The 27,021-nt window shown below is 36.7% G+C and overlaps 1 protein-coding gene across 7 annotated transcripts in view; it reads right to left on the bottom strand.

Annotated features, from left to right (window-relative positions):
• Positions 1-4,169: 4,169 nt before the first annotated feature.
• Positions 4,170-27,021, bottom strand: part of PPP1R12A (protein phosphatase 1 regulatory subunit 12A) — a 180,446-nt gene continuing 157,594 nt past the window's right edge. For 4 of the 7 annotated variants that reach the window (XM_045289240.1, XM_045289257.1, XM_045289250.1 and 1 more), the window contains 7 exons: positions 26,266-26,331; positions 19,545-19,561; positions 18,074-18,203; positions 16,687-16,791; positions 12,796-12,843; positions 9,519-9,569; positions 7,600-8,286 (listed from right to left, as the gene is read on the bottom strand). In XM_045289240.1, coding sequence (XP_045145175.1) covers positions 8,152-8,286; positions 9,519-9,569; positions 12,796-12,843; positions 16,687-16,791; positions 18,074-18,203; positions 19,545-19,561; positions 26,266-26,331 — 552 coding nt within the window. In that variant the 3' untranslated portion in view covers positions 7,600-8,151. Of the gene's footprint in view, positions 6,278-7,599; positions 8,287-9,518; positions 10,280-12,795; positions 12,844-16,686; positions 16,792-18,073; positions 18,204-19,544; positions 19,562-26,265; positions 26,332-27,021 lie in introns of those variants that run through there. The other 3 variants (XM_045289245.1, XM_004700428.2, XM_045289252.1) reach the window with 2 other exon arrangements.

Here is a 27,021-nt window from a genome sequence, read left to right as displayed (position 1 = left end):
AGCCGATATTAAGGGCTCAAGTAGAAGGCAAATGTTTTGAGAATGATGATGGCAACAAATGTACATATGTGTTTGACACAATGGATGTATGTATGGATTGTGATAAGAATTGTACGAACCCTCAATAAAATGATTTTAAAAAAAAGACATACTGCATTAGGTAAATCTGCTGTACAAGATCTCTTTAGAGTATTGAAAAGTAAGGATGTTTCTTTGAAGACTAAGGTCTACTTGACTAAGCCAGGGTATTTTCAATTGCATGTGAAAGTTGAACACTGAATAAAGATGATCAAAGCAAAAAAACCCAAAAAAACAAACACCAAAGTTCCTTACTGTATTCCCCACCACCACCAGTCTCTCTTTGGTAAAAGAAATTGGGTTTTGTAAATGGAATAAACTTACAGATGTAGCAGATCAGTGTCCCTAAAATCCTTCAGCATATGGTAGCATGGTTACATAGGTGAGCTTTCTCCTTCCCAGTGGTTCAACAGTCTTCCCTTACTGGTCCCAGAGTAAAGAAAAAAAAGGGTGTTTACGGAAACTGGGCAAATAATTCCATAATTTTGTTTCAATATACTCTACAATACTATAAGGTTTTTTAAATACATGATCACTTGAAAATAAGTCAGTAACACTCACCAAATGATCTGATCAGCAAATATGTTACATTCCAAAGTAATATCCTAACATTAATGTAACTTCCTCAAATTAGTAGAGAATGTATCCACTTAAGAGCTAAGAACTATTCAAGGCACTATGAATACTTATCTGAAGAAACAGGGTGGTAAATTTGACCAACGTCACATGATAGTGTCATTTAAGTGGTGAAGCTGGATTTTATACCCAGATAGGAATCCAAAGCTTTCTACCATGTTGCGTGTTTAGAATTAACCTTTAGGTTCTGCTAAGTGCTTTATTATGAAATTTTAATATAGTTTGTGAAAATATTCTAGCTTTAAAAAATTAAGAAAAAACTCACGTAGACGAACACTACCCAGTGAGGCTGTCGGCCTGCCATCATGGTACTGTGACATTCAGTGAGCTTAGGTTTCACGTACTTTTGGAAGGGGTCATGAGTTACTGCACATGCAATTTTTATCTGTATTACATAGTTTGCCTTTTTACTGAGTATGAAAAAATCTATTGAAGCATCATTAATGTTAACTATTTTAAGATGAATAAGAAAAGTTCTTGGGTATTAAGTGATTTAAAGCCCTGGTCATTTTCCCCACTGCTGATCAGATGGGTCTTGGCTGACAACAAAGAAAGCCAAAAAGATGTTTACCTGTTTCATTGACGATAGAAAAGCATCCCATTGTGTGGACCCTAACAAATTATGGGTAAACAATGCAAAGAACGGGAATTTTAGAACACTTAGTTGTGTTCATGTGGACCCTGTACACAGACCCAGGAGAGTCTAAACAGACGGGAATAATACCGCAATTTAAGATCAGGAAAGATATGTCAGGGTTGTATTGATTTATCATACTTATTTAATCTGAATGCTGAGCAAATAATCCAAGAACTGGACTATATGACTACCACAGTATCAGGATTGGAGGAAGACTCATAAACCTGCAATACACAGATGGTAGAACTTTGTTGAAAGTAAGAGGACTTTGAGGCATTTATTGATGAAGATGAAAGATTACATGGATTAAATCTCAATGTGAAGAAAACAGAAATCTTCACAACTGGGCTGATAAGTAACATGATAAAGATTGAAATTGTCAAAGACCCATTTTACTTGGTTCACCAACAAGACCCATGAAACTGCACCCAGGAAGTCAAACAATATACTACACTGGACCTACAAAAATATTGCTATAAAGGCTAGGTACATTACACTCAAGCGATGGCCTTTTTCAATTACCTCACATACACACGTGAGAACTGGATGAGGAAGACTGAAGAATTAATACATTGAAGTTTAAGGTATTGGAACACAAGTTAATTTACCACAGACTTCCAGAAGACAGACCACATGTCTTGGAAGAAGTAAAACTAGAATGCTACTTAGGAGCTTTTTTCTTCTCTTCTTCAGATATATCATCAGAAGCTAGTCCTTTGAGGGCATCAAGCTTGGCAAGTCAGCCAGAGAGGAAGACCCTCAAGGTGGACTGAGCAGGATTTTGCTCTGTTGTGTATAGGGGTGCTAGGACTTGGAACCAACTCAAGGGCACCAAAGAGCAGTTCTAAAGGGCTGCTTTGAGTCAGAATCAAGTTGATGCCAATGGGATGGGTTTAGCTAAGAAAAAACTCAGTCAAGTGTGAGGTTATGGTCGCAGAAAAAACCTCATCTTTCTCCCATGGACTTGTTCCATTAGCTATATGTGACAAAACCCCGGCCCCATGGCTGTTGAGTCTCCTTCAACTCACAGAACCCTATAGGACAAAGAACTATGCTGGTTTCCAAAGCTGTAATCTTTGACGGGCCCCTGGTGGCATTGTGGCTACACATTGGGCTGCAGTCTGAAATTTGAAACCAGCAGCTGCTCCACCCGAGGAAGATTGGGCTTTCTACTCTTGTAAACATTTTCAGTCTTGGAAAACTTACTGGGGCAGTTCTACCCTGTCCTATAGGCAATGGCATCAACTCGCTGGCCCATTGCACCAGCAGCAAGGAGGCTCATTATTCAGGGCAGGATCTTGCTTTTCCTTCATTTTAAAATGAAAAGTTAGTTGAATTTTATAACCTAGAAGTTTACTGGAAATGAAACAGGGGCATGATGGGATAGACTGGTTCTAAAGAACTTACTTCTAACACACTTTGGAAAACTTGCAATAAAATTTCAAATTACAGTAATGATAGAACTCATTATGTATTTTATTCCCAAAATCTTAACAGTTCTAGAACTTCTTTTACTTTTTAATCTTATATTTAGTAATCTGGTAATATTTTAGGTATAAAACAAATTTGACACTGCTACTTTCCAAGGAGGAAAAGCCCCTCTATTGTCTGTATCAAACACCGAGAACCTTTTCAAAGTAAAAGTTATCAAATGGATTTAGTCATGGAAAAACTCTTGTAATAAAATATTTCCCTTTATAGTCTGTTTTTGGACAACTGTCCTATGTACATCATCTTCTTTGCATATGCACACACACAAAACATACATACAGCATGGATGGAACATCACAGAAAAGATTGTGCGTTAGGCAACATTCATCTTTGTGACCAAAGGATTTCATTAGCAAGATAGAGCTAAGGGATAACTAATGGACTTTGCTCTCAGCGTTGCTTATTACTACAAAGTGAAGGGCAATCAATAAAGCTATTATGTCTGATGGAAATGGTCCTAATTTGAAGGTAAGAATTTGGCTTTCTGGGTGTTTTCTTTTCCCAGTGTTGTCACTTAAAGAGTCTGACCTTCTTAAAGAGCCAGAAGAGACAAAGTGGTACTCCTAAAGGGTCAGAAAATACCTACCTTTTATTCGAATACTCTCCCAAATGGCTCTATAGCCACTTGTATTTAAAGTATTTACATGTCAAATTCTTTTTTAATATACAGAGAAGTAACAGTAATAACCATTATTCTGTGAACATGAATGGATGGTAAATTGAGAGGAAAAATCCAGTCTTTGTTGTATTAATTTAGTTAAACACATGCTTAGTTTAAGTCTTCCACCAAAATTTCCAAATTTGAAAATGTTGCTTATTTAGTTACAGATAGGTTAGATCGATGCTTGATCCTTGAGTAAGTCTAGGTTGAAAAATGATCTAATGTAAATTTTACATTCAATGGAATATTATCTCTTCATTTGTATCCTCAAACCTGTTTTTAATCAAGAAAAAGAATAGGTGTAATTAAAAAAAACAAAAAGGTTTATGGAAATGAAATCGTGCTGTGTAAGGCAGCTATCTTAAAGACATTGTTATTTTTTACCCACTTATCATAAAAAACTAGTCCTCAGATTCTGCATAGAGAGAGCTTTATGTAAAATATATAAACATTTGTCCAAATTGGTACACAGATTGCATAAATATGGCAATTAAGATTGCATTTACACGTGCATGTACAATGTTGTGCAAATCATCACAAAATTACAATTTCAGAAATTATTCAAAGTGGTATCCAAGGAAAGCAATTAGTGAAAAAATACCCATGCAGAATTTAAATATCACTTTCAGAACAAAATTTAAAATGTCCTCAGTAAAAGTTCACACATTCAAAATAGTTTTATTCATTTTATTTGTATATGTCAAAATACATTTTTATTTTCAAAATAGTGGGTTTTGCAACTAGTTTCATGCAGAAACAAGGTCTGCTCAATACTACCAATAAAATCAATATAGCACAGTAGCTGTTCAGTTTCAGATACAAAGAATAAATAACCTAAATACAAAACACTAAAATATTAGAAACATGTATTTAATCATTCTTCACAGGCATCCAAACTTCACAAATAATCCTTAGCATGCCCAACTGTTGTGCAACCAGAAATTGTTGCAGCCTCACTCAATCTGATCAATTATTTGTATATTTTTACCTCCGCAACAAGACCATGGAAACTCTCTATATTCAGACCCACCATTCATACAGTTCAAATAAAACCAAAAATAAAGCTCCCACAACTCTCCTTGTACCTTTAAAATCAAGAATCCTGAGCTTGGTAGTAAGAGCATAACCTTATATCTTCATAAAACCAATCAAGAGAAAGGATTTAAAATCCTGCTTAGCAAAACACCCTTCCCCAACCCTAAAGTAATCTAAAGTAGGCAGTAGAACACAATGACCTTTTAAAATGAAGGGGTACAAATTCACATTTAATATAGTGTACAATACAATTAATAATACAATTAGCTACTATAAGCTTTACAATGTACAATTTATTCAAATGGCTGAACTGTTCAGTGGTTTTTAAGGAGACAGTTATGTGCCAGAAAGACATAATATTTTTTGCATGGTTTAATGAAAATATAAAAGCAATTTGTCCAAATAAAAGCCATCTTCACTATGTACTTGGTACTGCTTTTTAAAAAGGCCACTGAAATGTATAAAATGGTCTGAACATGATGGTGATATCAAAGATGCCTCTTCACATGGCAATGACAGTGCATTTAACTAACTCACAGGTTAAAAATCTGCAAATGATTTCATAGCATTACTTTGGCTAGCACAACAGTTTTAGACAGCACTCAGAAGATCCAGGTATGTGAAATGTGAAGCCATCATCTTATGCAACTTTAATTATGGCTGAATACTAACAAATGCAAACCGGAACTAAAAGTAAAAGCACTTTACAGTGGAAATCTTTTGTAAAGATAGGGCTCCATAGAATGTGTAACTTTAAAGTCTTTATAACACATTGTTAGCAAAAAATTTTTAACACGATTATGGAGCCTACTTTGCATTAACAGACATCTGAAATAAGAAAATAGTCAAGCATGCCATGTGGTGATTTAAAAATCAAAACAATACACTTATTTATATATACAGCATCACTCAGTACCTGCTAAAATGAATGTGAAGATTACAGAACCTAACATCTTATACTACAACAGTAAAAAGTGACCAATGAAGGCAGAAAGAAGAACCTAATCTTAAAGCACTCATATAAGAAATAAATGAATATTGCACATACAGTGAAAGCAACTGTTCCACAAAGCAATCCGGTCCCAGGTGGGAGACAACACAGCACTAGCCTAATACATTATTTTGCAAGAGCAGGTGGTCTGTGAAAACATGGAAGAGTCTGCCACATGAAGAGTTAGAAGGAAAAAAAATACAAACCCACACTTAGATGTAAAGCAAAATTTAAAAAAAATTAAATATAGAAAAACTGGATACTTGTGGCACATCAAAAAATGTCGAATAACTGTCTTCTGTGAGAGCTGAAAGTTTTTGTTGACACAAAAGTATTTATGTACAACTAAGGCTTACTGGTTAAATATCTGAGGCGTTTCTGGCCTTGAACACTTTCCTTATATGCTGGATCTGTAAACAAGTTTTCTCCGTCATTGAAAAAAACAAACTTCTCAGCAGCGGAATTAATGTGAAACAATGGTCTTGATAAAAAACAAAAAACCCCAAATTAAACAAAACAACAAAAACCCTAGTTAAGAGGGCATTTGGCAGGATATCTGAAAATGACAGTCTCCGATGATTCTTCTCCGACTTCCAGTGACTGTCATTTATGGTCCACTGGGTTACTAAAATGTGCAATTCCATGACTTGCTGCCTTTTTTTCATTTGGAAAGTTTGCTTATGACTCTGATCAAGGCCCCGTTTTCATCCTTTAGCCTCTGGTTGTCTGCCTTTAGGTCTGGTAACATCTAGGAGGGCAAAAATAGAAGAATCTTTTACTTCCAATAAAAATATATTCGAATGTAATGTTTTATTATAAGACACACGAATGAGCTTTGTGAGCTATAAATATATGTATATTTCTAGGGGCTTAAAGATAGCAGGGAAAAAAAAGTAAGCCTTGATATTGTGAAGCTAGTTAGTTTAACCCTTTCATGACTGAATTATTTTATTCCTTGAATTTTTCATTAATGCCATGTGCTTTCTGTAATGGAAGGCATGCTGAAACTAAGTGGGAATGGGATGGAAAAAACTTCTTGAGCCAATATGGATTTCATACAATTATATGGGACACATCCAAGGGGGCTTTCAAAATGTTCAAGGAAAAACTCTCTTTTTATTCCATTGTTCAGGAACTTTTGGAAGCCTCCTATGTCCAGAGTAGACTCTGGTAGCATTGGTCACATGAGGTTTACTGCTCCAGAGTCAAGTGTTATATAGGTCCTGATGTACACTAGAAGTGGGAAAAGAGTTTTCCCTGAAAGGTGGTATACCAGGGGGTTTCCAAAAGGTCATAGAAAAACAGAATAGAAAAATAATGGGATAGTCTACATGTCGTGAAAGGGTTAATAAATGACTCAATGAAAGGTTTATTCTCTTAAAGGATCAATAAAAATGTACTAGGATCTCATGACTCACAAACACACCAGATTAGAACAGCCAAAAAAATGAAGCCTGCGTTTGTTGGCACAGGCTTAGGAGTTCCTACCAGCATTGAAACCAAGGCCCTTTCTTTGTATGTATCAGGCTTAAAAATTACAATGCTTTACTATTTTTCCTAAACCCACAAGCCTACTTAGTGACCTTTTTTTTTAAAGAGTTGTTTAGGGACCTTTTAAAGGAGCTCTAAATTCCTTAAGGAATTCACTTACAACCCCAAAGTTTAAGTGCTTATTTCAGTGTCTGATATAAATGGGGTACTCATTAAATGGCAGTTAAGCAATCACTATTATTATTAGAATCATGAATATTTACAAGCTAGAGTAGTAAGTTTGCATTTATAAAAACTTTCAAGCATAGGAAGAATAACCAGTATTTGACTCAAGTAGAAAAAGAAACCCTACACTCTCATATCTTCAAAGTGCTGTAACTCAATTTTCTATCGCCTCACCGACAAACCGGAGAAGATGGGAAGGTTATAAGATAACTGGACTTCCCACTGAGAATGATTTCCGAAATAAAATCATGTTTCCACTTAGGAATTTCCAAAATGTTGGTATTTTTGTTTTCAAAATATTCTAGGATTATCTTCTAGCAAATTTCTACTTGCAAAACTACTTTAGGTAAAATATCTGTTTTCGGAGAAGTTTAAATCAATTCGCATCTGTGCTGAAAATGTTCATACAATTAAGTTTACATTAAGATTCTTTATATTAGGACAATCTCTTGTAATAGAGAAATGAATGTATATAAACCAAGACGGCTTTCATTGAAACTTTTTTGAAAAACATTTAATTTTCAGCTTCAAACTACACTCATTATATGTACTAGTTACATATAAAATATATTATATTGATTATACTCCATTTTTCCCCATTAGAGAACTTTAAATAATAGCCATACTTTAAAGCTCTAATCTGGCTGCAAACCCAAATAGGTACACAAACTTTGCCAAAATGCATAAAGTTTTATTCCTAAGTCATTCCTTAACTTTATTGTAATTTAATTGTCGCACTATACAATTAGTGACACTTTCTACCATTCTCAGAAGGCATGCATTATTAAACAGTTATTTAAGCAAGCTCTAGACACAACAAAATTAATTTGTAAAAGTGGGCTGAGACACGCACTAATAAAAAAACACCCGCCTGGCTCTACCAAGAAGAAATGGAGAAGCTATAAATTATAGGTTCACTGACTGCAGTTGCCCACAGAAGCCCGAGCGCTTGACTACCACTCTTGTCAAGGCCCTATTCTCAGTCAGCAGTTGCTCATTTAACTCGCTCAGAGTTTGAATTTGCTTTATTTGGTGCAGGTTCTGCAGGAATCAGAATATAAAGAAATAAGAATAAAAGGAGAAAAAGGCAAACAAAATAAAAATACAAAGAACTACAGGTAATGAATGTAAGAAGAAATAAACCAATAACTTTAAATGAATCTTTCAAAAGATTTACAAAAGTAAACCGTATATTCTTAAAATATTTAAAATACAAAAATATCCCCAAAATTTGCCCTCAATTTTCAAAAGCACCCCAAAATAACCAACAATGAAAAAACATTCAATAATAAAACATTTAGTTATTGAAATTCAAATTCTGTGGCCACAATTTCCTATGCTACAGTTCATCACATCAAATAGAATAAACATGTAAATCCAAGATAACATGGAAAGATGTAATCATTTAACTGTCATTTTTTTTCACTGCAGTGTCCTTTTTTCAACATTCAACAGAAAGTATTTTCACATGTAATGTAGAAGTTAATAATATAGGAGGGTAAGTAAAAAAAGTATTGCTGGAAAACCACAGAAGCCCTTATTAGACAAAAATATTGAAATGTGAAGTTACTGTTTCTCAGTTTGTCTTCCATCTAGATTGATACAGGTGGTGTTTCCATCCCTGAAGCCTTTCTCTGAAGAATTTCATGCTCTTTGATTGATGTCATAGGATAAGGTTTCCCATTAAAATCTTTGTAGGACAGCTCTTGCTACCCTCCAAAAATGGGAGGCTCGTTGTGTTGACAAACAAGTTCCTTGGCCCAACTTTACTGACCGTTTCTTCATCATTGCAGTTTTCTATTTTCTTCATGTTTCTTTATAACACATGAGAAAATCTATTATGATGACCCCTTTGGAATTCTAAAACACAGTTGCCATGTGCCTTCTGAGCTGACCTCCGAAGGTTGTGCCCTAAGAAATGTTTTGCTAGTTGCTACTTTGAAAAAGACAGCGCAGGAAATATATTTAGTATTTGGTAGTAATTTTGAAACAGATCAACACCAAGTGAATATTCACAATGACTCATAAAAAATAAGACAAAAATCATCACCATCTAATTTCTTCTACTTTAAAAGGGCTACACAAATTGTCAAAATAATTGTAATTCCAATTCCTCTCCAAACTCACAGATCACCTACACTCAACCTTTCAAAAGAGAAGCAGAAATATAGCTCACAAATCAGGCAATCAACTTTGAGAACGATGAATGGAAACGTAGTACCCGAGAATTAAAATGAACAAACAGCAGTCTTAGAGAAAGCATGGTCACTTACTTTGAGCTCTTCTTCCATTTCAGATATTCTTCTTTCTAGAGCTCTTCGTTCCTAGAGCAACAGTAAGGTGCCCATGTGAATTATAAAATTATTATGTGACACTTGGACTTAAAGATCAAATCAGGAGCAGTACAGAAAAAGATGTGATGCCAGTGATGTGTAAAGAGCTTTTCAAAATTTGAGACAAATTTGACTATTTTTATTACTAAAGCTCTTTCTTTAAAGGTTTGACTTTCTGGTAAGATTCTACACATGTTCAAGAGTATTTTTTTACTTCACATAAAACTTAGAATTGAATAAATCACCACTGAAGAGTGTATAGAAAAGGAAAAAAGTTAAAAACCTCACACAAATGCAATTACACTAAAGTGATAGAAGCAGAGAAGCAAACCGTGCACAAAATGTGGGTGCTTAAAAAATTTGAAAGGATCTACTAAATTGCTCACCTCCTCCACCCACATTAACTAGCGAAATTTATGCAACAAACTTTACAGCTTTTTACTTAGGCTCATACTGGGTGTAGCATTGATGCAGTGAAATCTACTGGAGAAGCAATTGCAGCATGTATTTTAAGCTATATCTCTTTACAAAGAGTGACAGGCAAAGGCAACATACAACATATTATTGCAGCATATCTTTCGGTTCCCCTTAAACAATAAGCATTATAAGGTGTTATGCGAAAAGCAAGCAGCAGTAATTGATGTGATGTAAAATTTTGGTTAGGTCATACCGCCCAGAAGATACTGACTCTTGCCGGTCACCTTTCAGATACAAACCATTTAAATTTAGTTTAATCACACGGAAACTATTTCTAGGACATTTCTTTCCCAGATTAATAAGTAACACTGATATTTAATAAAAACAGGTCATTCACTGTAAATGATAGTGCTTTTAGGATATGTGATTTTAAAAACAGATGACATCCTCAGTCTCCATATTATTCTAATACTGACATAGAGTTCTCCCTTTCTTCTCCCTTTCTTCCCTTTCTTCTAGTTAGTAATACAGCTATAAGGACTTTACATAAATCACACTTCTCAAAATACTAGCACACATATTTCTAGTTCAAACAGTTTGTGGAAAAATGAGATAACAAAGATAATGGAATTTTTCCATGCGCTATTTGAAGCCTTGTAGTACCATATTTGATCCTTACACGTTTGTGAAGTTTTAAAAATAGATTATTTCTGCTGACTGACAATACCTAGGAAACTCACTTTATTAGGTATCTTAAAGATTTTTAACTACTGAGAGATAAAGACAAGATATATTATAACAAATTGATACCTATTTGGCTCAATGAAATCTAGATGACTACATTAAAAATGCAGGTAATTTCTTGTTATATAAATTGTTAACATTATACATGTACATGTTTAAAAGACAATACACATATGGAGCCTGCCTGACACTGTAAACTAAACATTACAGAAGCAATACTGATATTTAGAAGTTAGTATTGATACTATTATTGCCATGAGAGTGGATTACTACTTTGTAATTTGCCTGCATCTGACAGGCAGGTAGAGGAGGTCAGGTGAGAATGTCAGAATATAAATGTGTGTATGTGTAAGCTTTGCCAAAAAGAGAAGGGCCAACCCTATTATTGATAATTTTAATTGTTGTGCTACACAAAATGTTTTTCAAAAACACTAGTTTTGGAGTATCAAAAATAATTATTTTGATCAAGTATAATCTATATTATTGATGTCATCTGTCCATCAGCATAACTTTATTATTTCAAATTTTACTATCTCTGAATATCATGGAGTTAAAACTGAACAAGAAGTTATACTACAGAAGGGTACAGCCACCCACATTAAACTTCCTAAGTGATGACGATGAGTACGGCATAAGGAAGTCGTTCTAAAACTGGTGATGATGGCACAACTCTTCGAGATTTAACTGACCTACTGAATGGCATGATATGGGAATTATACGCCAACGAAACTGTTGGAGAAAACCCAAATCCCAGTGATTCTGAAATTTTAGCAATTTAATAGTTACACCAAAATTTTTTAATGTCCCAGAATACTAATTTTAAAAATATGCTAAAATCATAATACAGCTGGTATCTATTATAAGGAATAATTTAGTAGATGACAGCTCCTGATTATTTCTTGGCCCTCCTACAGGTCATAGCTATGAAAGATGTAATTTCTTCTCTGGTAGAAACCACAAAAGCCTAATTACTGTTCAGTTATCCTATATTCTTTGAGCACCTCTCCTTTAACTTTTGGATTATTTATGTATTCTTAATTGCTCAGACTACATTGGAAAAATTATTTCTGTGACCAATACCAGACACCAAGGTATTAATAATAAATGGAGAGAAAGGCAAGTGAATATATTGTAAATCGAAAACTAAACCTATTGTCATCAAATAGATTTTGATTCACAGCAACGCTAAAGGACAAGGCAGAGGGTTTTCAAGGCTGCGAATCTCTACTGGTGCAGACTGCCAGGTCTTTCTTCCACAGAGCAGTTGGTGGTGGAACTGCTGAGCTCTGGGTTAGCAGTCAAGCTCTTTGAATATGGCACCGCCAGAGATAAAATAGAAAATTAGAAATACAGAAATGAGATATATATCTTGTAATCTATTTTTAATATTTCCGATTTAAAATTAAATTTAATAAACTTCACTAAATTGTTACAAAGTCAATTTAGAAAGATATGTTAAAAATGTTAAAACTTTATTTCAAGAATTAAAATGTTTTAGGCATATGATCACAGAAATCAGAGCTATATAATGATACTATATTTTTTAAACTATAGTATTTCAAAGATGTAAGATTTGCCAACACAACATATATAGTTCTGGATCAAAGCAAGACAGTTTTAATTCATTAAAGAGGAACTTGGTTAAAAAAAGTCTTGTTTAACAAAATAATTTCATACCTACGGGATCCACGATAAACTTTATAATATACCTAAATATGAAGCTACCACCCATAGAAAAAGCATAAAATGTAAACAGCCACACAAACAATACTACTATTGCTTCAAATAATACCAAAACCAAACTAGTTGCCATCAAGTCAATTCCAACTCATAATATGGATTGCACAGAACAAAGCAGGCCTGCTCCCTACGGTTTGCAAGGCTGCATTTTTAGCAGAGGCAGGCTGCCACAGTGACCTCCTGCAGAGGATCAGGCTGGTAGTGTTGAACCTCAGACCTTTTGGTAGCCAAGGTCATAACCACTACTCCACCAAGGCTCCTTCCACAAAACATAAAGGGAGAAGATGACTACTTAGTCAATAAAGTGAACACTCACCCTCTTTTCCATCTCCAATAGTGACCTATCAGCAAATCTTTCTTGTCTCTGTAATGCAATAAATTATAAAAGGGACATAAGTGCGATAAAGATAGAAGAAAGGGCTACACAGTACATCCCTATAATGTATATTAAAAGAAATCACATGTAATTCACATTTTTATAATTCTTCTTTTACAATTTCTTTTTTTATTTTTGTTTTGTGGTTGTTAGATGCTGCCAAGTTGGTTCTGACTCATAGTGATCCTATGTACAACAGAAAAAACACCACCAGGTCCAGCATCATCCTCACAATTGTTATGTTTGAGCCCAATTTTGCAGCCCCTGCTGTCTTAGTACATTCCACATCGTGATTATTAATGGATGTATGCCACTCTTTCTTCTCATTTTGAGTTGTGCCTATCAGCAAACGATGGTCCCCCCAAAACTTAACTCCACCCAGGTCAAGTTTTTGAGGAGGCGGCACTTCCCTAGTTGTATTTTGAGTGCCTTCCAACCTGAGGGGATTATCTTCTGGCATTACATCAGACAAGGTTTTCAGTGGCTAATCCCTCAGAAGCAGACAGCTCATTCCTTCTTTGTAGTCTTGTCTTAGTCTGGAAGCTCTGCTTCCAGTGAACAGAAAATGGTTCACTATGGGTGGTGAGCCTGTTGGGATTTGAAACACCAGTGGCATAGCGTCCAGCATCACAGCAACATGGAAGCCACAACAGTAAAGCAGACTGACTGGTGAGTGGTGGCTTTTATAGTTAGGACAAATAAACTATAAACATCGGCTGCTGTCAGTACTTCTTGGTTATTTTAAGTGGTTTTATGTATGCTTTTGAACTTATTCTTTTGGGAAAATCAAAAGTTGATGTGTTCCAGTTGATTCTTATTAAAATAAAATTCTGAATTTCAAATATGGTAGCATGTATCCCAAACTGACTGCCATCGAGTCGATGCTGACTCATAATGACCCTATAGGATCGCATAGAACTGCCTCTGAGTTTCCGAGACTGTACTGTTTATGGGAGTAGAAAGCCTCATCTTTCTCCGGTGGAATGGCTGGTGGTTTCCAACTGTGGAACTTGGGTTAGCAGCACAATTTGTAACCACTATGCCAGCAGAGTTCCTGAAAGTGGTTAACAAAAGGAAAAGGGACCAGGTAGCAAGTACAAAGTCAAGATAGAAAATGAATTTAAAAAACCACAGGGAGTAAAAAAATAAGTGTGTAAAAGAATGGGCTAAAAGCTAAGCTGAGCCCCATTCATAGAAAGGGAGATGTTTTTTTAGATCTGTTTCCAAGATGGATTCTAAGAGTAGGTGCAGTTCCATGTACTTCAAAGAAAGGTGGATCCCTCACAGTCCTTAAAATAAAATCTTTAAGATATAAAATACATAATTTCCCATTTATTTAATCCAAAATTAAGCATATTTTTGGGGGGTGATGGTGATGGGTAAAAGAAAGGGATGGGCGCCCGGCTATCAAAAAGGCTATCAAAAGATATAGTGCCTGGGGTTTTAAAGGCTTGAAGGTAAACAAGCAGCCATCTAGCTCAGAAGCAACAAAGACCACATGGAAGAAGCACACCAGCCTGTGTTATCATGAGGTGCCGAAGGAAGGGATCAGTTATCAGGCATCAAAGAACAAAAAATCATATCATTGTGTGCTCACCTCCATCATACGATCACTGAAGACAAAAGGGTGCATAAGCAAATGTGGCGAAGAAAGCTGATGGTGCCCAGCTATCAAAAGATATAGCGTATGGGTCTTAGAGGCTTGAAGGTAAATAAGCGGCCATCTAGCTCAGAAACAACAAAGCCCACATGGAAGAAGCACACCAGTCTGTGATCACGAGGTATCGAAGGGTCAGGTATCATCAGAACAAAAAATCTTATCACTGAATGAGGGGGGAAATGCGGAGTGGAGACCCAAAGCCCATTTGTAGGCCACTGGACATCCCCTCACAGAAGGGTCTCAGGGAGGAGATGAGCTAGGCAGGGTGCGATGTAGCAACGATGAAACATACAACTTTCCTCTAGTTCCTAAATGCTTCCTCCCTGCTCCCACTATCATGATCCGAATTCTACCTTGCAAGTCTGGCTAGACCAGAGGATGTACACTGGTACAGATAGGAACTGGAAACACAGGGAATCCAGGGCTGATGATCCCTTCAGGACGAGTGGTGTGAGTGGCGATACTGGGAGGGGAGAAGGAGGGTGAGTTGGAAAGGGGAACCGATTACAAGGATCTACATGTGACCTCCTCCCTGGGGGATGGACAACAGAAAAGTAGGTGAAGGGAGACCTCAGACAGGGCAACATATGACAAAATAATAATTTATAAATTATCAAGGGTTCATGAGTGAGAGGGGAGCAGTGAGGGAGGGGAAAAATGAGGAGTTGTTGCCAGGGGCTTAGGTGGAGGGCAAATGTTTTGAGAATGATGAGGGCAATGAATGTACAAATGTGCTTTACACAACTGATGTTTGTATGGATTGTGATAAGAGTTGTATGAGCCCCTAATAAAACAATTAGAAAGGAAGGAAGGAAGGAAGGAATAAAAGATTAAAAAAAAATTTTTTTTCTTCCTTGGTATTTGGGCTCGCACTTAATCCTAGCTCCAATTTAAGAACAATTAGCTTTTACATCATGGTTCTGCTTGATATTCACCCTCAGGAAGGGAACACCGAAGATATGGGTACTTTAGCAAAGTGTAGTGAAGAAATTAGATGGTGCCTGGCTATCAAATAGACTAGCTTCTGGGTTCTTAAAGGCTTATTTCCAACAAGCAGCCATCAAAGTGAGATGTCAACTAAGTCCACGTGGAAGAAGCACACCAACATCTGTGACCCACAGATTGTCAATCATATAATTCAAAGATGAAGGTGGGAAGAGCATCAGAGCCTAAACTGTGAGATTCCGGTTTTCAGAAGGTTATGGATGACAGTGGAAGCCCAAGAGACATTTGTGAGATCCACACAGGAATTAAGCTTTTGATGACTTCCCTCTACACATAATGGAGGGATGGGAATTAACTGGTTAGCAAACAGATTATTGGAGAGATGACTCTAGGAGATCAAAATGATAATAAACCTGACTTGAACAGTTAAAACCTTGTCACCCGACTCCCTGCCTGATCTGCTTTTCTGTGTGTGTGTGTGTGTGTGTGTGTGTGTTCATATTGGGGTTTACTTCTGATGTCTTTTGTCATTGTGGATACCCCTCAAATTTTTGTTACTTGTTTTTCTGCTTTGAGGTATATGAAACCAAAGGTTTCATATTGGTGAACCTATAGAGACAACAAGTAGAACAAGGGTTCCTGGGGGAGTGGGGAGAGGGAGGATGATGGGGTGGAGTAGGAGGGGTGAAGGGGAGCTGATTATCAAGGAGTTCCAGAAGGAAGAGAATGTATTGAAACTGATTGTGGTAGCAATTATACAATAGTGCTTGATGTTACTGAACTATGGAATAATGTCATATTATTATTCTCAATAAAATGTTAAAAAAAATGTCTTCTTACAGTACTGGTATATCAAATAACATTAACTCAAGTAAACAAATAGAAGAAATAAAATTTTTGGCTGTAAGAAGATTTTATATAGATGTTGTTAATGCTTTGCTACATTTGGCTTAGGCACATTGGAAGCAAGTATTTAAATTCTTCATTCAAGTCTACCACACATAGGTTTAAAAAAATCTTCTTAAAGCTCTATTTTTTTAAAAATCTACTGCTGAAAAAAAAAAACAAAGGTACACTGGTAAATTGGTAAATTAAATTATCTACAAATAGGCTAGTATTAATAACTAAATTTGTTGTTAGAAGTAACACTGAAGAAAATGACAATGCAATTTGAAAAATAAGTGACATTCATTACCTTTAGTGTAACGAAGAAAAAAGTTACAAACCTGGGTGGCCTTTTCCAATTGCAATTTAAGATCTGTGAGTTCCATGTTTGTATCATGCAGCTGTGCTTTCAGCTTTTCGTTTTCAGCTAGGATTTGTTCATAAAGCTAAAAATATTAGGATAGAATAACAAATTACTTTTCTTTCTCATAATATATGGTCAGAGTCCCTGATTGACGAAAATGATGAAGTGCGTGACTACTAGCGTGAAGAGTGGCAGTGCTGAAGCCAAGAGATGCTTTGGAAGAGAGGCCTGGTGATCTGCTTTTGAGATGTCCTAACCTTGAAAACTCTATGGAGCAGGTCTACTCTGCAAAGACTGGGTTGCCATGAGTTGGAATCGATCTGATTGCAACTAACCATTAACAATATTTTAAGAAAGCTTCCCATTGACATGCTGCAATACTAAAGCAGAGCGACTAATGTAACAAACTGGGAGTTCGAGAGTCCATTCCAGTTCAGTGTGCCCACGTGTGTCAGAGAAGAACTTTGTTTCCTATAGTTTTCAGGGGTGATTTTTGGGAAGCAGACCATCAACCTTACTTCTGAGGTGTGTCTGGGTGGACATGAACCTATAACCTTTGGTTAGAAGTTAAGCTCAATGACACAGTAAAGGATATGCTAAAAATATTTTTCAGTTTTTTTGCGTTTACAAGCCAGAAGCTTTCAGGCAGATAGGTTTGTCCAACATAACCTCTTAATTAGTCATGACATTGAAAAAAATGAAGAAAAATTAGATTTTCCATGATGTTGGAAAAACAGAAAAACCCACTAACAAAAGCAGATAAAAACACGATAAAAAGCAACTATAGCCTAGAGCTGAAGAGTCACTGTGATGATCTTTATGTGGTGAGCGTTTCTGCTCACCACTCTTCTATTCCCAAAACTGAGTTTCTGTTGCATATGTTTGTACAGAGTTATTTAGATATAGTAAAGCTATAAAAGGAAAGTGAACCATTTCAAGTTCAGGTTCATCCAAGGACTTTCCCGTTTTCCAATTCTCCCTAACTGCTTTCAGTAACATTTAAATCTCCCCCTTTCCTTCTTTTTTTTCCTGCTAGCCACAATCATCTCTTATCTAGACCTTTGTAATAATCAGATTGTTTTCTGTGGCCTCCCTCTAATATTTTCCCCCTCTAAGTTATTCTACACATAGAATTAATTTCTTAAGATAAAAATCTAATGTTTATATGCTAGCCACTTTATCTCCCCATCACAATGGAAAAAAACAACACCACCAAACAAACCCTGGACTAGTTTCTCATAACTTCTTAGTAATTTCAAAATCCTGATTTCATTATGTGTTTCTGGTAATAACATCCACATAAAATGATCTTGACAGAAAAGATAACTTATATTTAATTATGTATAACCAAAGAATCCAAGTACCTTTTTAAAGTCAGCTGGGTCTTCTTTTTCTAGCCTGCTACTGTAGGGTTTTCTTTCTTCTAAGTATGATCCAGACCGACCCAGCAAGGAATCATACCGATCACTCGCTGATGAGGAACTGGGTTCATAGCTTGAAAAGAGAAGTTTAAATCAAAATTTTCTAGTATAGGCTTTCACAATTTACATTAGAATAAAACCTGGTTATCTCATTTGCAACCTAATCAACATTTTCGTAATACATAATAAATTAAAAGCTATTTCTAACAGTACTGATTGCAGTATGTGAAGAAGGGGTTCAAAATTCTTATATCTACAAGTCAAACATGGTTTCGTATCATGAGAATCTAGAAAAAGCATGCCATATTTAATATTGTAGATTTCCTCACATTTTCCCATATCTAACATATGAACTGATGAAGCATTTTAGTTTAAATGTTTTTTTTTTCCTTTTTCAAAAAAATTATTAAAGGTATACAATCTAATGGTGTGTTTGAAAATTGGTAAAATGAAATATTATAAAGTACCGTATATCCAAAGTGATAGATTTGAATTTGCTCTAAATAGAAATAAGTGAGAATTTTTTATAATCTAGTTCTGAGGTCAGGTTATCTTTTCTGATAAATGCCATTGCCTTGGTATTTCAATTCAGTAGAATTCATCCAAAACCAGAACCCACACCCACTGCCATCAAGTCGATTCCAATTAACCTTCCATCAGAAACCTTACATGGTGTTTCTGATATTGTACATCGTTACAGCAGCAGCAGCATCTTTCTTTCACAGAGCAGCTATGCGTTTGAACTATAAGCCCTGCAGCCCAATGTCTAACCCACAGCGAGACCAGGCTTCCTAGTAGAATTATCAGTATATGAAAATTTGTTCTTGGTCTGACCGGGCTTCAGTTAACAACTATCAGAATAAAAAGTAGAACAGACCAAATCCAAGAATATAGCAACCCGATTGAACAAAGTAGAATTAGGATTTCTCATACTATGAATCTAAACCTCATCTTTCTCCCGAGGAGTGGCTGGTGGGTTTGAATGACATGGCTCAATGCTTATAGCACCCTGTGCCTTCATTCATTTTCTTTTGTCTAAAACAGGGTTAAGAGTTTCTGAATAGAAGGCAAAATTTGGGGTTCAGGGTAGATTTAATTAGCCTTGACATTAACAATTAGGTAGTTGTTGGTGAAATAATGTAGGAAAACATAAGAAAATCTACTACTATTATAAAATTCAGGGGGAAAAAATCATCGTTCTTCATAGCCTGCTGTTGTGACTATCAAATCAGAAGTGAGGCCTTAACCGGGAAAGTTAGTAACAGGAACTAAAGGTCATCTAAAAATCTAAAGATTTTTTTAGCAAAATATGTAATTTTGTCAACTTGCAAAATTCATAAAAATCCAACAACATATATTATCCAAGAATAAAAATGATAAAAGTTAACTTTTTTTAAAAAAAGGTAAAGCATACCTTGGGATGGAATCCGTCTTGAAAGAAAAAGAAAAATATAGTTACATGAAGTTTTTATGCTTTCAATAAACTATTAACCTATTAACTGACAAAATAAGTTTAAAATTACAATGCTGTTAAAAAAAACCCCAACCTTATTCACTGGATAATGCTTAATGTGGTCGCTCTCAGGAAGAGATTCTAAAACCTTATTTTTTTTTAATATGCACAATAATATACAATTATAAATTCATTGAGTGTTTCAAGATAAAGAGTTAAAGAATACCCCCGCTCTCCCCAAAACACTAATTAGGCCACCAAAGGTACTGTTTTGCCCTATTCATCATATCATCACTTGGAGAAAAGGTAAAGAGGTATTGGAATGTCAGCATAGCATGCCCACTTGCTTGGGAAAATTTGTAATCATAATTTCTTAACTGTAAAGGAATGAATATTTGTGGATTACAAAAAATACATCTCAGACAAAACATGTATATGCTGTTATATATAAAATGCCTCTTAGGTATTTTATTGTTTGCCCCTCTTTTTTTGCCTCAAAAACAGAAACTTAGTTCCTATGAGACATCACATAATACACTAGACATTTCTTAATGTTAGCTATGTTGTTTTCTAATGCTAAGAAATGGATACTTTTTCTTAGTCTCACTTTTTTCCTTCTTTTAATTATAAAATATCATACACAGGTAAAATATCCGTAAATTGCCAAGTGCTAGTCAACTATTTTAAACTGAGCAAATGTGTGTAATGATTTATTAAGGGTACTTTCTACATATTCCAAGTTTACATTTTTATATAACCAAACCTGTTAATTTTTTCTTTGTGATCTTGTGACCTTGACATCACATTGATCTAAATTTTTGTTTTCTTAGTACTGCTTGTTGAATATTAAGTTTTATCATTCTGTACATTAATGAAAGCAAATCATAACCCCCCAAAGAACAGAAGTCTCATTTTTGTAAATAATATAAGAATTAAAATTATCTGTAAAATAATTTTATCTTAATAGTCTTTCGATTTATATTCTTAAAGCAGATAGCTTGAACTTTGCCCTAAGACTGAGGATTTTCAAAAACGTTTGGGCATCTTATAATACACTTTTCCTTTAATTGCAAAAGTACATGCCAGAAAACATTTTTAAATGATTAATTTGGATTCTATGAACTGTATGGAGATTTGTTACCCAGTATTTATAAGGCAATGATAAAAACATTTCAGAAAAAGTGCAAACCTTTGTATTTAAGAATGTTGCATTTAAATTTTAATTAAATTTAAGTGTTGCATAAAGTTTTGTTAAAAATAGATAATTGCTAACTAATTTTAAGTATTACATTATGTCTATGGAGAAAATATTCTTTTTGTAGAAGTCAGGGTTAACACTACTGGTTTCCAAAAAAGAGCAGTATCATTATTGAGCAGAAGCACTTTTTTGTCCTAGTGCAGGAGACATTGGGGACCTGGCTTCATACCCATTCTTCTCTTTCCTCACCATTAATAGTCTATAGAACTAGATGGGACAGTATGTGACTGCAATGTTTGTTTGGTGTACTCTTACATTGGTGGTAGGCCCTGACTGGCCTAAGCCAATTAACAGAACTTCACTCCCATAACGGAAAAGTTAGTCTGATGATTTAGCTGACAAAGGAGTCTGTATAATGTAACTGAAGAACAAAAAAATCTCATTATTTAATCCAGCTTGATTTTATGTTACTTGTAACTGAAAGAATGCTAGCATAAAGCAAGATATAAATAATATTCTGTTTAAAATAAGTAAAAATTAGTTAAGTTGCATGGAACTAAGAAAGAACACCTTTTTCCATAAAAATGTTCTACTTAACTATAATGTACCTGTGATACAGGCAATTAATATGGACTTTTTAACCATAATTCCTTATGTGATTTAGTATCATTGTGGACTCTATTCCTGTGTCCATAATTCCATTTTGGAGGGAGTACTCTGCACCTTTTGTATTCTTGGTGGTATGGTCTGTTGAAAGATAAAAAGCACACTTCCCCCAAAGACATACTTCTGTGCATAAGCCATCTCAGACAGAGAGAGAAATCCCAAGACCATCAGAAGAAGAGGGTGTTCGAGATCTTTGTCTAAGGTGGAGGAGGCTGAGACCAGTGGCACCAGAGACTGTGGTATGGAGACCATTGGAAAGAACAAAGGAGCCATTTGAGGCAAGAAAACCCTGAGGTTGCACAGAGGAGCACTACTGGCACTTGGGACCGTGAAGCAGAGCTGCGGGAGGGCTTCCTGGTTCACAGAGGCAGAGGCCAAGGGAACTCGTGGCTGAGAAACGGAGAACCAGAGAAAGACTTGGCAGCTAGCTGGGGAGAGGTGGTATTGTGGACCAATAATTGTATCCTTACTGTTTATTAATCCTTATTTGTGGTAACCTATTAACTCCCTCAAGAAATCCCTTTAATTATGAGTATTGTCCTGGAGTTCTCGGTGGCCACTGCAATGAATTATCAAATCTAGCACAGATGTAGCGTGGTGTGGGAAGAACAGTGTCAGAATAGGGGAAGAAGGATGGAGGCTGAAGGTATGTCTGACCTAAGTCTCAAGGAATAGGTAAGCCAGAGGAGTTCAGATATAGGTGGCCAGCTAAGCTGTTTTACACAGTAACACATTTTTTAGTTTAACAGCAAAATTTAAACACAATTATCAATATGTTTTAAGGAAAAAGTTATTTGAAGTTATAATTTTGGAAGCCAAAAAACATTTTCTCTCTTACCCTAATGTGGTGAGAGGTGTGTGTGTGTTGTGTGTGTGTGTGACAAAGAGGTGAGAAGTGTCACCTGAGGTTTACTAAGTTTCCACCCCACTCTACCTTTCCACTGGAAAAGGAAGAAGATAAACTTAAGTTTATAGAAAATAAGAAAATGAGAACAGAGAAAAATTGGAATGCTGGCAAATAATAGAGAAAGTGTTTAAAACCGACAAAGTTTTAACCTTATAAAAATTTACCCCAGCAACTAGAGATTTCAGACATTGTTGCTCAATCTCTAGCTAATTAAAGATAAAATATGAGGGGGTGCCCAAAAACACCAGATTTTTCCCCCCCAAAGCTTTGCATTAAAATTTTTTTTGTTGTTGTTTACAAAATAACCGTATCACCTTCAAAGTACTCGCCATTACACAATAAAATCTGCGATTCCATTCTTGGAAACATTTTTCAAACTCATCTGTTTGGATGGCTGACAGCACCTCTCTCGTTTTATTCTTAACCTCTTCTACATCGTCATCAAATTGCTGTCCTTTCATGTCCCTCTTCATTCACGGAAACAAAAAGAAGTCACATGGCCAGGTGAGTAAGGTGCAAGGGGCAAGATAGGCATGCTGCTCTTTGCCAAAACAGATGGCTGTGTGAGCAGGTGCATTGTCATGGTGGCAAAACCAGTCCCCGTCTGCCATAAATCAGGCCTTTTTTGGTTGCACGCTGTTCAGAGGTTCTTTTCAGACTCTCGAAATAGAAAGCATGATTAATAGTCTGACCTGGTGGAACAAACGCCAAATGCACTCCAAGTCGACATTTCCGTGCGTTCTGGAAGTTGATGGACATCCAGAACGAGGTTTGTCATCAATCAACATTTCACCTTTTGTGAAATGAGAAAATCACTCGTACACTTGAGTTTTTCCCGTAGCGCTGTTCTTGTAAGCCATGTTCAACATCACAAAATTTCTGCATCATTTTTCCCAAGCAGGAAACTGAATTTCACAACCACACGCTCTTCTTTTACATCAGCCATCATAAAAAACGAGGTCTGAGTGAAACTGCTTTCATGAAAACTTCATTGTGACCAGCGAGGACCTTTCATGGCAATGCCATTGGGAATAGTAAGCCATAGTGAGTTGCTCAAAGCTTGCCTACTGCAAAAAATACGTACTACGAGAACACCCAGTAGAGATTTTTCCAGTTTTATTTGGGTACCCCCTTGTATAAATACCTTTTGGGTAAAGACAGGCAAACTTGCCCCTTAAACTTAACCACCTGCAGTTACAAAGCACAGGTATTAATCCACATTTGGCCATTTCTTGACATTAATTTAGACCCCTCCTGATTAAAAAGAAATGTAACAGCTAAGGAATCCCAAATCAAAATGAAGAAGGTACCTTAACATGATTAAAATGCCATTTCAAGTTGGATAGTGCTGGGTGTACATGGCAGATTAGAACTAATTCACATTGTAAAGTCTATCCCCACACAGACGAAGTTTCTCAAGTATTTTAGCTTTCTGTGCAACGTCTGTGCAACGAAATAAAAACTGTTGCCACTTGCTGGCTATGCAAGCTAAATTCATTTAAACTTGCCTTAGCTCCTTCTTCAATAATGAAAAAAAAAAAAGTCTTATCAGGAGATTGTTGAAGATCAGCTGTGACAATGAACATAAAAACTCTTCGGAGACGCAAAATTTCTAAATAAATGTAGAGAGAGTTAAAGAGGTCTATCAGCTCTAGCAGTTTCACCAATTACAGAACTCAAAAGTTGATCTGAAAAGCTATCCTGCTTCTGAATATCCTGTAGATATTTTCCTTGACGAAATGTTTACCCTCCCCCCTTCAATTTCAATATTAATTTACATACCATAAATTAGATCCACTGAAAAGTGTACAATTTGATGGGTTTGACAATGTGTGTCCATGAAATCACAACTAAAATCAACATCCAAAACAAGCCCCATCATTTCTAAAATACAAGACTTCATGTCCTTAACAGTCTCTCTACCTCTGATCTCCAGGCAAACGGCTGATTGTATCCCCTGCAGATAGGTACACGTTTTAGAAATGAATAAGCATAAATGAATATAACTAAAAAGTAGTCCTAGACACTAGCGTGACTAGACCTCAGGTGGGGAAAGGAACAGAATTACCATGCTCACACGGAACCAGACCAAGGAGAAAGAGAAAGGGACAGTCGGCCTAGACTGCATATGGGCGCACCAAGCCCGGAGATGATGTCCCTGCACAGAGCTGCTAAGGCAGAGAGAGGACTGTGGGGCTGACAACAACTCAAGACATGTTGTCCCCTAACTGGAGCATATGGTGACCGAGGACAATAATGGGGACACACGGTGGGGAGAGTGTGGACTGAATCCCCCGCAGCGGGACAAATCAGGAATGGAACATACCAGATCAGCAATTAGGAGTAAAGCCGATCCACAGAAACCCTGAGGAGCCCCAAGAATGGACTTTGGGCTAGGAGGGGCAGCCTCCGGAACGCCCCAGGCCCAGGGGGTAGGGACTCATGGGGGCAGCGAACAGATCTGGATCTAAATAGGGTGGTTTTTTTTTTTCCTCTCCTTCTTTTTCCCCACCTTATGTTTTCTTATTGTTGGGACTAGGATATTGCTGGTTTGCCTACTTACATGGGACAGGCAAGGGAGGGAAGCTTGAGGAGAAAGCAATGGGGCCAATGGCCCCAGAGGGTCTAGGGGGAAGGAGGAGGCAAGGAGAAGGGTGTGGTGAGTGGATGGCACCATGGACAGGGGAACAACTAGGGAATCGAAACCAACATCTAGGAGGGTATAGAAATCCTGTGAGTATTAGAGCAACACCAATCTAGCTGAGAGGGAGCACTAAGAGGTGAAAGAAGGGGGAAAGTGATAGTGGGGCAGGAGAAGGCAAAAGGAAACAGAGGTAAGCTCTAGGAAGCAAAGGCATAAACAGAGGTGTATACTTATGTAAATACATTAATCCATAAAAATAGAGGTATTGGCCTATGCACATATATTTATAAGGCAATACCCTGAAGCAGATGGGCCTTGGGCCTTAGCTCATACCTTCCCTCAATACAAGAACACATTGTTCTAACAAATTGGCATTTGAAGACAAAATGGATGCACAAGCAGATATGGTGAAGATAGAGGATGGTGCCTGGCCATTAAAAGATATAGCATCTGGGGACTTAAAGGCTTGAAGTTAAACAAGCAGTCATCAAACAGTGAAGCAACAAGCCCACATGGAAGAACACCAGTCAGTGTACTCATGAAGTGTCATTGGGATCAAGCAACGGGCACCAGAAGATTCACAACAAACAAGCAAAAATGTATGGTGAGAATGAGGGGGGTTAGAGCAGAGACCAAGGCCCATCTGTGGACAATAGAAGGGTGGCAGGGAGGGGATGAGTTAATCAGGGTGCAGTAGAGCATTGATGGATCACGCAATATACCTCTGATCCCTTGAGGCCTCCTCACCCCGCACTATCATGACCCCCATATTGCTCCCCACTCTGGATTAGAGGGGAGCATGAACATAGGTATAGGCAAGGGATAAAACTCACAACACATGGACCCCAGGAACAGGAATGAGAATAGATGCCAAAGGGTAGGGGGAAGGAGGGGAAAGTTGGTGGGGAGGGAGGTGGGTACCGATCACAATGAATGGCACATAACCACACACCCCCATCCAGGGGGAAGAACAACAGAAACCAGAGGGGGAAGGGAGATAGTGGTCGGTGTGAGATATGAAAATAATAAGAATCTATAATCTAGCTAGGGACAATGAGGGTGGTGGTAGGGGAGGGAGGGAAAAAGAGCTGATGCCAAGGGCTCAATGGAAAGTAAATGTCTAGAAAAGAACGATAGCAAATATGTTGGATACAATTGATGTATGGATTGTAACAACAGTTGTAAGAGCCTCAATAAAATGATCTTAAAAAAAAAAAGTGGTCCTAGAATATGAACACTTCGAAATACAAAATGTAACACCATTTACCTGAGTTTCTCTCTTATTGGATCCCTCTTCTGCATCTGACTGTTGTTCTTGCTCATTTTCATCACTCTAAAAAGATGAATGTATTTTAGAAAATTAAACATAAAATCTCACACAGGAAATAATTAAAGAAATTTAGGGCTTTTCTGGCTAAAAATGTCTCTGGAAATATCTACCAAGCTATAGATCAAAAGAACATTTTAAGTAGGAGTTTTTTTCTATGTTAGGTAGTGGAAAGCCAATTTGTAAGCAGATGAGCATATGTGGTGAAGTAATAGTTCATATAAGTACCATTTAGCTGTTCAACTAATACTAAGGCAGCAAAAAGGCTTTGAAAGTCACTGTTTGGAATAGGAAAAGCTGGCTTCTGTAACATTTGCAAAATTTCCACAATAATCCTGCTATGTTTGAGTGACTCATCTATTTAGAAACTTCTGGGACGTTTGTGTGGTTAGGTGCCAGTGAGATGGTTCTGACTCACAGCAACCTTATGAACAACAGAATGGAACATTGCTTCGTCATGCACCATCCTCACAATTGTACCCAAGCTTGAGTTCATTGTTGAAGCTATGGTGTCAATCCATCTCTCGGAGGGTCTTCCTCCTTTCTGCTGTCCCTTTACATTCCAAACACAACATCTTTGGCCAGAGCCTGATCTTTCCTGACATGTCCAAAGGATGTAAGATGAAGTCCTGCCATCCTTGCTTTTAAGGAGCACCCTGGCCGTACTTCTTCCAAGACAGATAGATTTGTCCTCTC

The sequence above is a fragment of the Echinops telfairi genome, unplaced genomic scaffold (assembly GCF_000313985.2).
Source record: "Echinops telfairi isolate 266 unplaced genomic scaffold, ASM31398v2 ScPeMD7_2;HRSCAF=8, whole genome shotgun sequence".
NCBI classification, from domain to species: domain Eukaryota; kingdom Metazoa; phylum Chordata; class Mammalia; order Afrosoricida; family Tenrecidae; genus Echinops; species Echinops telfairi.
The sequence above is the reverse complement of the archived record's forward strand: the minus strand, read 5'-3'. Positions and strand labels throughout refer to the sequence as shown.